Genomic DNA, 12859 nt, shown 5'->3' with positions numbered 1-12859 from the left:
GCCTATTTAGTAGCCTCAAGTGACCCTACTCCAGTAAGTTAATCAAGAAGCACTCAGCAGCAGTTGGAAGGGAGTTTTTCCAGCAACTTTTATGCATGGATCAGATGCCTAAAAAACAAGTTAATCCAGTATAAAATGCATTTTATAAAAAAAAAAAAAACAATGAAAATTGCTTCTGCTGCCCTTTACACAGAATTACATACTTTATACAGAATTACAATAGGCGTCAACATGTGGGGTTTTGATTCTGCGTTTAGTCCAGAATTGCAGCAGGACACTGTTCTTCCTTCTCCTTAATATGGGACCCAAGAACAGAGATATGCAAATGAGTTGTATGCACATTAGCCACACTGACAGCTAAGCCTTCTAAAAGGGCTAATTCCAACAGGAAGAAGCAGATTATAAAAAAAAAAAAAACACTGTAAGCAGCAAACAAGCCCCTTTTCATCTCATCCCTCCTCAGTGTCATTATACAAACATAGTGCCACTGAACAGGAGGCATGACAACACCAACAAATCCCAAATACAGGGCCCTGCCACCCATGTCACCTAGTAATAAAAGGGTAACCTTGAAATAGTGCAACTTCCCACAAGTGTTATGTTGACTGCCCTCTGTTACTAAGAAAGAAGAGTATTACATGCATAGCGGAGCTAAACAGTAAAATACAATGTGTTATTACAACAAGTAACAAAAACACGCTGCTAGGCATGCATTTATCTATGTGTTTTCATGTCTTTAAAGGACATTTTAAATGATGCCATGGGACACTGCCTATACTGCATGGAAAGGAGCGCTAGGACGCTTTGTTCCCCAAGAGTGTCCTTCTCCTAAAAAATGTTGCAAATAAAATCACAAAACCAGTATTTAAAAACACAAAGTTGTTGTGTTTATAAGTGTTGCAAAAAGTTAAGGGCTACTCCTTAACTTTGCGGCATTTCTACATGACAAATATATACAGGTATGGGATCTGTTATCCAGAATGCTCGGGACCTAGGGTCTTCTGCATAAGGGGAATTTCTGTAGTTTGGATCTCCACGCTTTAAGTTTACTAAAAAATCACTTAAACATCAAATAAACCCAATAGGATTGGTTTCCATCCAATAAAGATCAATTACATCTTAGTTGGGATCAAGTACAAGGTACTGTTTTTTTATTACAGAGAAAAGGGAAATAATTTCTTTAAAATGGAGTCTATGGGAGATGGCCTTTCCGTAATTTGGAACTTTCTGGACAGTGGGTTTCCAGATAAGGGATCCTATACCTGTATCAAATACTACTTGTTTGAAAGCTCTATGGGGCTGGGCTTCCTGCCTACCGGGTCTCCTATCACATGATTTATTATAGTGCTGTTTTCCCTGTGTATTACACACATACATATCATCTAGAGATGTCATTTCTATATATACATAAACATAGTAACGAAATGTGAAAGATGAAGACACCTGGCAGCTGCAGTGTGCTACATCAGGCTTATCAGTTGGAGGTCTGATGTAGACCCCAGATTCACTTGCCTTTACTCTGTTCTTATTTTGTCAATGTCAAATGACTAAGGGCAAGGGCACATGAAGTGTATGACCTGCTTCTCTCTGCCTGCATCTTGTGGGCAGGTGGAGAAAAGTCAATCTGTTCCTATATCATCTTTGGACTGAGTGTAGCTATGCCAAATGAAGCAGAGACTGTTGTGTGTTTACTTCAGAAAGTCTACTATAATTTATATAAATAAGCTGCTATGTAGCCATGGAGGCAGCCATTCAAAGGAGAAAAGGCACAGGCACATAGCAGATAACAGATGAAACACTATTGTATTCTACAGAACTTATCTGTTATCTGCTATGTAACCTGTGCCTTTTCTCCTTTTTTCCAGCTTGAATGGCTGCCTCCGTGGCTACACAGCAGCTTATTATATAAATTATAGTAGTGTTACTGTAGCAAACACACCAGTTTTACCAGTGCAGGGCAACAGTGCATTATATTTTTATTACTTTAAAGCTCTTTCATTTTTTGGTGTTACGGTTCCTTTAATCAAACAATATGTTTGATTTTAGATCACCTTCAGGTCTGTTAAAACAGCTGCCTTAAACACCTGACTCACCAAAAAGACTACAGGACAACTATTCTAGGCGTTTGGTAGTCACAACAGCATTTTAAAACTACAGGCACAAAATTATATATAGTTTATAGCCCCAGAGAGTGATTGGCAGGAGCAAGCGAGCGTCTCCTGCCTGAGACCAGCAAAAAGCTGTTGCAGCAAAAATGCAGCTCCATGCAACTGTTGCCCTATAAAGCATTCTTGTGGCTGTTTTCAGTGACAAATCAGGATGTAGGCCAAAAGCCTCCATAGTTTTTGGGTTCCAGACACTTTTTTAAAGTCCATCCTCCCCCCTTAAACTCATCTAAGACTAAAATAACTATTCGTCCTCAAATTTTACTTTCAGATCCATGTAAATGCCCCAAGAGCTGTAATCAATCATTATCAAACAATATTATGTTTCCAATAATTACATTTACAAGCTGGATATTAATGTCCAGATTTGGTCAGACAAATTTGTCAGTTAGAACCATACTGTCCGACCATCTGGGCATGTATAGCAAATCAGAGAAATGATAATCCTGCAATCCATTGGTCAGCGGGGAAGACCCACTTACTGGCAGTTTCTGCTGTTCTGGATAATTCATGCTGTCAGCCCAAAAGAAGTGAGGAATACATGTGGTTTACCCCTTGTACTGTATTCGTCTGTTTGTACGGCATGCCAGTCTGTAGGAGTGATTTACAAGTAAGGCCCCCATATAAACACTTTCATAACGTACCCAGAAGAGCTAACAAATAAAAAATTAAACCCCATCATTGTAATTTGATAGTTTGGCCTTAGAGCCAAACAATCGAATTAGCCCAATAACACCCACCTAATGGGCATATCGGTGAAAGGCTGGCAACCTCGCCAAATTAGTAGATCTTAATGTGTATGGCCACCTTAAGAAATGGCAGCCACTAGATTATTGATTCTCCAAGATTGAAGTTGGACATACAAAGGCCTTGCAAAAAAAAAAGTGGAACGATCTTTGCCAGGCAATGGACTAGAAGTGCCAAGTCTACAGTCTCATAGTGTCAGTTTTGGCCCTATACAACAGCTAAAAAGATGCCAACAAAAAAAATGTGAGCGGCCCATAGGCAGGCAAAGGCAATACTACTTGGCTAAAAACAATGGCTGCTGCTCGGTTCAACCACCCCACCGGCGATACTCTCCTGCTCTCCCACCACTGCACTTCATACATGCCTCTTCTGCATGCCCCTAGTTCCAGCCCTGGTATGGCTAGCTTTAGTGTATGCCTTAATACTGTAAAAAGTATTTTCAAAGAGCAAGACTGAAATTGGCCCATAACAGTGTGAAAGAAACATTTATTCTAAATTTGAAACTACAACAGAAAAAATAAGCCACAATTAGAAACGAAGAACTTCCACGAATCGCCAGATCCCATAACTGCTGCAGTCAGAGAAGCTCTGAGCTTATTCACGAGGATGCATAATATAGACCCTGAAAAGTCACCAACGATCTTTAAATTGATGCATAAGGCTGCAGCAATAGGACTGCAACATAACACAAATACATGCTAAAATGATAAAAGAGAGAATAACATACCAGAAAGTTTTTTTGTTACATGCAGAACATATGCTATTTGCTTGGCTTTTCTCTAGTATTATAAATCATAATTAGCGTGGGTGGGAAAATACATTTAGCAACACAAAACAGTAACATGGAGGAATTGAGTAAATTACAGTATAACCTGTTCTTCAGTGAAAGTAATCCAACAAAGTTCTCAGCTAGAAAATGTGTTAATAAAAGTACCCTTCTTGGCTGTCTGCATTGTTCACACATCTTCAAAATATGTCCTCAGTAATCTAAAACATAAATGGGGAATTCTACAAAATAAACTAGTTGTTTTTATGTTGTTGATCTTATATCATATATCCCAATATTTTATTACACCAGGGTCTGTTTTCAGGGCTAAATCTAGGTTACAGTGAATAACTGACCTCACGCTTACAAACAGGCCTACAGTTAGTTCAAAACACAAAAATAAATGATCAATAAAAGTCTTCTTCCTAGTTAATTCTCTCCATCTGAACGGGTTCCAATGTGGCCAATGTTCTACCAAACTGGCTAACATCTTCCCAAAACTTTTCCATGAAACTTTTTCCCAAGTCAATTTTCACATTTCAAACAGCTAGCCTGGGATGTCCTAACCATCAAACGTACAGAGAAGTTACAAAAGACCCATGTCAGTCCTTCTCTGCTGTTGTGACTTTCTACTCTGGCCAAGAACGGATACAGTCTGGAGGTCCACACCAGAGGGAATTGTACAAATATTAATCTTCCACGGATTATGCAACCACAGTTGAACTTATACTTAAGAGCAACACATGCCAAGTAACCTCAATTTGCCATCAACCACAAATTCTGAAAACAGAAGGCACTTTGCTGCTGTTGTAGATAGCTTTAAGTACATCTAGTGTTCACTAAGCTTCACAGAGCAATGTGAAGGGGGCAGCACTGCAGTTAGTCCTAAATAAAACCTTACTCTGAGGTAGTGGAACAAAAAGGCAAGTGGAACCAAAATAACCACCCCCCAGAGGAAAACATACCCCAACAACAATACCAACCTTAAGTAATATTATTGGTTCTCACAAGTGCCTGTGTATAGGCCAAAAGCAGTACCATTCAAATGCAAATATTGATTCTACAAAGGGATAAGCCATGCAGAAATGTAGCCTTTGTCAAACCCATGCCACTGAAGCCTTTGTAAAATTATTGCAACCACCATCCCCTGCCAGCCTTTACAGAAGGTAGCCAACCAAATCTTTATGAGATACATTTGACAACAAAGCTTTTTATGGCTTCCTACTTATGAGTGATCAGATAACTTGAGCCACGTTCTAATACAGACCAAGTGTAAATATTGATTATTCTAATTAACTGGTTGCACAGGCTGAAGGAGACTGGATGCCAAGCACATGTAACATAAGGAACAAATGTGGTGCCCCTTGATAAGAGCATATGTTGTATATAAAACTCTTGTACCAGACAAGTAAATTCAGGCTGTCTCGGGTTCTTATGTCTTATCACTTACCTACAACAGGGAACACATGGGAAGCCACCCCTCTTCGTCCTGCAGCCTAGTCAAGGAGTTAATTAACCTTCACAAAACTTGTATTTTAAAAAAAAAAAAAAAAAAAAAAAAAATACACAACCAATAATGATATTTTGCTTCCCATGTCCTACTTTACCATTTCTTTTTATTAACTATAGTTAAGAGGTTACAATTTGGCATTAGTTGCTGGTATTTCTCACTAGCAGCTGTTTGCTCCCCACAAAGTTTGCACTCTAAGTAAAAGACTTACTAAAGTCTTTAACGCAGCAACAGTTCACTCTTCTCTATTACGTATGCCGATATTCACAGAAAATTTGCACCTGGTCTTTACCTTCTATTTTCTGTGGTTTTGGAATTATTTGACTTTCCATTTTGTCTCCTTGCAACTTGAAACTGTAAATGTTTGATTGCTACAATGACCTTGGACAAGAAAGCAGATAAATTGTGAGGCAAGATTATTGCAATTGCTTGTTACTAAAAAAACTCCTATTGTCATTCCAACTACCCGCCTGTTTACTAGGGTCGCTGAACCTAGCCTCCAACAAGAGGATGCACAGAAAAAAAGTTACATGAAATACACAACAATTTACTGCTCATTCAACAGCACATGCGCCAGCTATGGGAACTTCTGCATAGAGATGTAAATGTTATTTTACACCAAAGCCCCTTCATCCATTCTTTATCCATGGACACCTTTGCAAAAGGGTATGCTCTCAATTTGAATTCTTATGAGCACAAATTGACTACTTGCAGAGTCACTTAGTGTAGAGGAAATGCCTGCAGGCCAACTAATCAACTCACTGTTAACCAGGTGTGGGGGTGGGCAGGAGAATTTGCTTCTAAAAACAAAAGGAACCACCACACGGCAGGAATAAAAAGGACAAATGACACCAACAATACAAAAACAGCTGTTAAATACTCTTCCTGACTTAAGTGGGACATGATCACATATTACACCTTGGTGTCACATAAGTCTCCAAGATAGTTTATCAGTGGCAACATGCTTAAGGGCTCTGGCACACGGGGATATTAGTCGCCCACGACAAATCTCCCTTGTCACGGGCGACTAATCTCCCCGAACTACCATCCCACCGGCGAACATGTAAGTCTCTGGTGAGATGGTACACGCTGTGCAGGCGATTTCGGCAAATCGCCAAAGTTGCCTCGCGAGGCATTTTCGGCAATTTGCCGAAATCGCGCCGCGTGTGCCATCCCACCGGCGACTTACAGGTTCGCCGGTGGGATGGCAACTCCGGGAGATTAGTTGCCCGCGAACAGGGAGATTTGTCGCGGGCGACTAATCTCCCCGTGTGCCAGAGCCCTAAGGCTGATGTCCAATGGAGAGATTTAGTCACCTGCGATAGATCTCTGCTACCACAGGCAACTAATCTCTCCAAAATGCCTTTCCACCAACAACTCCTCGAATCACTGGCGGAAAGGACTACAAATTGCTTTGGTTTTCGAATGTCACACAAAGTTGCCTGCAGAAGGAAACTTCTCATGATTTCAGAAAACCGAAGCGATGTGTAGGCCTTTCTACCAGGAATTCGTATTGTTAATCTGCAGGCAACTAAATCTCTCCATCGGACATTAGCCTACTGGCTGAGGGAAGCGTATATATTAGTGATGTGTGGGCCTGCCTGATTCTTGCAGGACCCATGGGTTGTGTGGGTTCAGGCAGACATCGCCACATCAACCTTAGGGCTGTGGCACACAGGGAGTTTAGTCGCCCGCGACAATTCTCCCCGATATGCCATCCCACTGGCGAGAATGTAAATCGCCGGCGAGATGGTATACGTGGTGCCGCAATCGCCGAAGTTTCCTAAAATTAAATATCTGAGTTAAAGGGGTTGTAAAAACTATACAAAATAATGTAGACCAATTGAAAAAAGTTGCTTAGAATTGTTCATTTTTTTTAACGTTAAATTAAAGGTGAACCACCCCTTTAAGTTGATGCCACACAGGGATGATCCTTGGCTTATAGAAAACACTGGTATCAGCCCTCTTTGCCTGCACCCATAGCCCTGAGAGCAGGCACACACAGCGGATATCAGTTCTGAAATGCAAAACTCTTGCATTCCTTCCGATTTCCGTCGCATGTGCCTGCACCTGGACTGATTCAGTGGTTCTGAGTGCAGGCAAAAGGCGGCTGATTCCAGTAAAGGGGGCTAATTCATGGCCTCTGTTTTTTCACAGGCGACAAATCAGCCCCAAGTGGCATCAGCCTAAAGGTGGCCATACAGGTTCAGATTTTAGTCTTCTTCCGACGAAGGTTCAGATATAGGTCGAATGTTTAAACGCAAAGATCTAAAACCAACTTTCAGGCTGAAATTGTAGGATAAAGCCCCTTAAAATACAAATCGGAGGACTGGAGTTGGCAGACACCAATTGAATTAGAGACTTTCATTGTAGGTCCCTCAAGAATATAGTGATACACAATACACGTGCAGATTTTATCATTATACAACTGAAATTTTCTAACCTGGCCAATCCAATTGCCACAGTATAAAACGTATCAGGATAATTCAGAGCCCACACGCAGCCTGAAAATCGTATGAAACTAGGTTTCATCCACAAGCAGATTCAGACTGCTGAACTGGTCACTAACCAAGCCAGTAGCCTGTGTGGGGCTAAATCATAATCCTACCTACATTTGAGTTCTCAGATATTGGACAGACTGGATATTCCTGCTGGCTGCAGAAACACAAGGCACTGGGGTGAGGTCCTCTCTTGATTGGTCTCCATATGCACCTACTATGATCTGACCATTGATCAGGAGGTTAAAAGACTGGATTCTCACAATCTGCTCAACCATGTGTGTGTGTGTGAACAAACTTAGTATGAGCAGCTTCAAAGAAGCTATCAGTGTATAGATTGGTAGGCGTGGGTTGTGTGTGCTGGGTTTACTTGGATGGGTTGAACTTGATGGACTCTGGTCTTTTTTCAACCCTATGTAACTATATACAAAAGCCAGTAAAGAATCTCACAAATCGTTTAAACTAACATAGTACTATGTAAAAATGAATTTCAGCAAAGACTAAAGGTGGCCATACATGCTATGATCCGCTTGTTTGGTGAGATTGCCAAGTGAGTGGACCTTCTCCCGATATCGCCCACCCATAGGTGGGGATATCAGGCTAATTTAGTTGTTTGGCCCTTGGGCGAAAGATCAACTAAGGAAGACTAGTATAGGCATCTGTCAGTTTGGGGACCACAGCAAGGAGCCGATGCGGTCCCAATCCGACTAAATTTCAAACCTGGGCGATTTTAGGTGATGTCGGTCGGACAGGCCCGTCGTTAGTGCTCATACACAGGCCAATAAGCTGCCAAATTGGTCTAAGGGACCGATATTGACAGCTAGAATCGGCCCGTGTATAGCAGCCTTAACATGGGCATGGTTCCACAAGCACTAAGATCTACTCACTTGGCAAGGCTGGCAAACAAGCAGATGTTTGCACATTTTGCCACCCAGGTGGCAGAGAAAGTCAGGCTGATAAGATGATCTGTAAGGGCTCTGGTACACGGGGAGTCTTTTTCGGCGATTTGCGCGAAATCGCGCCGCCGCGTCTGCCATCCCGCGGGCGACTTACATGTTCGCCGGTGGGATGGCAGAGGGAAGGCAACTCGGGGAGATTAGTCGCCCGCGAGCAGGGAGTTTTGCCGCGGGCGACTAATCTCCCCGTGTACCAGAGCCCTAAGAGGACTTCATACAGAGCAGAATACGATCCTTGTACAAAGGGCATTTTTAAGTCAGATTGATATCTGGCCTAGCTCTGACTAGACCACAAATTCCACCATTTTGGTCCCATACCTGGGCCAATAAGTTGTGAGGTCAGGAGGCAATACTGGCCCTTTAATGCTCATTTTAAGTAATTGATTCTAAATAGCACAGTAGACTTTTTTTTAAGTTACATTTAGGAAAACTGTAATATACTATTTTTAAAGGACATATTTTGGACAGTCTTCAAATAGTTAGGAGGCAAAAAGCACAAAATACATACTGTATGTCAAAATTCTCTTTAATGTTCCTTAATATGAATGACTTGCTGCTAAGGACTATTTTATGGGGGTATCTTTTTGCAAAATATTAAGAGCACAATGGGAAATTGTTTGAAAACATTAAGTGATTTGGCTATGCAGCAATATGAAGCACAGAATGGTAATGCATCAGCAGCACATGATAACCAAGGGCAAACTCCTTGCACATTTAGTTACTGCACAACATGCCGAATGGCAATCATAACATCTATATGCACTAATTGCCCTCAAGCCTTGTCACACTGCCACTTATAGCCTGGGAATAGAAGCGGGCTATTTTTAACAGCAGAGGGGATAGGGAAGCAGTGCAGGTCTGTAGCTCACAGTGCCAGCGAAGCATGGGAGACATGCCAAGGCCTAATCAAGCCCTCAGGACTGCAGCATCCCAGCTTGTGGGGGGAGTTTCATACAAGGTTGTTACAGGGAGTATCCTGGCACCATTGTACATGTCCTCTGAACCTATCATATTCCTCACCGAGACTGAACTACAACACCCCAATGATCCAGTTGCTGAACTAAAGCCAGCTAAAAAATGTCTGATCTATGTCCTTTAGCTGCTCCTTTAACTACAATTCAGCATGTGTAGTTCAGCAACATCTGGAGGGCGGCATGTTGCACATGGCTGAGAGAAGTTCACATGGCGAGAAGGCGTGAGGAAGTTCACCATTTAAAAACTGCTAACGCTGCAAGTTCGAGCAGCAGAGCCTTAATAATGGGCACTTTGTCGGCTTTGTACAAAGATACGGGTGCAAAAAGCAAGCAGGGAAGTGCCAAGTAACATGTGGCGTTCGGCTGAGGCCTACAGGAGTGAAAACCCACGTTGCCTGTCCGCATTGGGAATGCTGGGTAGCCGAGTGGGCGGGGCCTGAAACAGAACGTTGGACCCGGGGACGTTCTAAAGTGTGTCTGTAACCCTTTAGCCGCCGGGCACGCAGCGCTCCCACCCTATTCCCTCTCAGCACGTAACTCAGTACCGCACAGCCATAGAACTCTTTAGCCGCCGGGGCTAGCAGCACCCTTGTGCCCCTGCCAGACTGCAATGTCATCAATGGGTGTTCAACAATATGCACACCCCACCCCCTCCCCCTGGCACCGCCCCCAAGATCTGAGCCATGTCACAAGACTGGCAAGAGAAGCATGCGAATGACATTACAAGCACCCCAATAAAGCTCCATTCCTGTCCTCCTCAACCACCGTGTATCCCATTCGCTACAAAGCACCCACACACCTTCTGGCAACACCCAGTCCTGCAGCAGCCACCACTCCCAGCTAGCACAGCAGCGTGTGGCCCTTGTCTCACGTTACAGACTCCCGGCGCCCACCACCCCGTTGCACAGGCTAAAGATACCGGATTCTGCGCCAGGTCCATTCATTCCCATGCCCACTGCTCACCCAGCAGTCAAAACTAGTGTAAGAACCAGCCTACGGGACAGTTTCTTTCCAGACTCTGGGTATGGCACCCTGGGGGTCTTAAACAGTGACAAGTGGGCCAGATATACTTCTCCCCAAATCTATCTGCTCCTATTTACACCTTAAACACAGCTTGAAGGTCAATTAGGGGGAGCCCTTTTTGCTGGTATATATATTTGTGGAATTGGGCTGCTTTGCAGATATTTTCCTATATCTACGTCCTGCCCATGAGGTAAGTAGGGCCCTGGACAAAGGTTAGCCATGTAAATAAGGCTTTAACTAAACTGTGTGACAACCACTACAATATGGTACAGTTTAAGGCGCCCAATGCACTAGATAAAATAAGCTCACTATTACCCCAATATCATAAGTACAGCGATTACCAAAACAACCCATATAAAGCTATTAGGAGCTAGTCAGTGAAAGCCAGTAGAGGCAGCACATGAGTGATCTAGCACACCAACAAGGGTTCATTTCCAAAACTGCCATTTGATCAGAACACCATTCCTTCACCAAGTAGGAGAAAAAGCATGGGTTTCCCAATCAGCATGACTCAATAGCTGCCACTATAAGAGCCGCATGGGGCAATCAGCAGCCACCACACCAACTCCTAGTAAAGGGATCCGCATGGGGCAATCAGCAGCCTACACACCAACTCCTAGTAAAGGGATCCGCATGGGCTAACCAGCAGCCACCATATTAACTCCTAGGGTGTGTAACTGCATGAGTTGACCAGCAATAACCATATAATCCACCCCACCCCCCCCCCCCCACAAACCAAGCGGCTGCTCCCAGTAAATGAATATGGGTTAACCAGAAGCCAGCAGAACACCTGAGCTGTGTAACTGTATGAGGTGACCAACAGCGACCATAGCCACCCCTCCCCAGCCAAGTGGTTGCGCCCAATATAGCCCCGCAGCAGGCAGAACACAAGTAATCATTGGCAGAGACAGACACACCCAATACCACAGATGTAGGGGAGCTGTTTTGTGGGTGACTAGCGTGTATGGGGATGGCCACTAATGTGCTAGACTTCGGCCGGCAGGGCAAATCCAGCTTTGCGCGCCCCCCAAGTCTGCTGGGAGGTTGCCACTGACTCACCTGCGGGCAGCTGCCCATTCACGGTGCTCCCGCCAGCCTTCATCCAGGGGTTCACCTTGGGTGGGGGAGCCTCCACAAACTCCTTACGAAGCTGCACTTCCTCGCCTCCAGTGCCACCGTCCTCTTTGGCCTGGCGCTGCTTCCCTCCCTCCGGCCGCCTCTCCTCTATCATCTCCTCAGGCGGCGGCTGTTGCTGTAGGGGCGGCAGCAGCGGGTTTGCGGGTAGCAGAGGAGCCTCCACCTGAGCCGCCATGTCCCGTTCCCCTCTCAACCTCCCCGTCAGGGGACGGGACTATAACGCACCGGGGGGGGGGCTCCCACTGACAACGAGCGCGCAGAGCAGGGGACGAGCAACGGGGTAAAACCAGAGAAGGATCGGAGCTGTGAGGGTTCGGTCAGTAGTCGGCCTCCCAGAGATCCACTGCTGCAATATGGAAGCCAAAGCAGACCACGCGATGGGGCAGTGCGGGAACGCGCTCTGAGGCACGCACGGCGTGCGCGCTCCCGGCTGGGGGGGGGGGGGGGCATTACCGTGAGCGCGGTGGGTGTGACGACGCTCGGATGGCTGGACTGAGGCACATGTTGTTGGTGTGGAACTACAACTTTACAAATGAGAGTTACAGGACACTTCAATTTCCCTTGAGTTACCCTAACGAGCTGTTTTTAGGATAGGGCACATTTTAAAAATCGTGGAAATCGGGGCTGTTGGGGACAAATGTATAACTATGTTTTTATACTGTACACAGGGAACTACAAGCTGCAACTCTGTGGGGAGGATGCTGCCAGTTATAGTTACCAACACACTTGTTGGGTTGCAGTGTGGACACAGTGGAGCTTCACTATATGAGGCCCTGCAAATAACCTCCATGTCAAAAAAGGTATATACTTGGTAACCATGGCAACTTCTGGGCTTGGGCCCACTAGGCCCTTTGGCCACTGGGTGATTTTCAGGTACAGTCTAACCATATATTCAGTTTAGCTAGTTTCTTTGTATGTATGCATGTATACTTATATAGAGCTCTTATGTACACAACAAAATGTAAAAAGAGTTGGAGAGCAACACAGGCATGCACAAGGTTCCTGCGAGTGCCAAATCTTGGCTGATAGCTGCTGGTAGCCCCCATGTGGACTACTAGCCTATAGAAGGCTCAGTTTGGCACT

The 12859-nt window shown here is 44.4% G+C and overlaps 1 protein-coding gene across 2 annotated transcripts in view; it reads right to left on the bottom strand.

Annotated features, from left to right (window-relative positions):
- Positions 1 to 12202, bottom strand: part of larp1 (La ribonucleoprotein domain family member 1) — a 44482-nt gene extending 32280 nt beyond the window's left edge. The window contains exon 1 of one of the 2 annotated variants that reach the window (XM_012958714.3): positions 11699 to 12202. In XM_012958714.3, coding sequence (XP_012814168.1) covers positions 11699 to 11951 — 253 coding nt within the window. In that variant the 5' untranslated portion in view covers positions 11952 to 12202. 2 annotated transcript variants of the gene reach the window in all.
- Positions 12203 to 12859: the final 657 nt, after the last annotated feature.

The sequence above is a fragment of the Xenopus tropicalis genome, chromosome 3, assembly GCF_000004195.4.
Source record: "Xenopus tropicalis strain Nigerian chromosome 3, UCB_Xtro_10.0, whole genome shotgun sequence".
NCBI lineage: Eukaryota > Metazoa > Chordata > Amphibia > Anura > Pipidae > Xenopus > Xenopus tropicalis.
The sequence above is the reverse complement of the archived record's forward strand: the minus strand, read 5'-3'. Positions and strand labels throughout refer to the sequence as shown.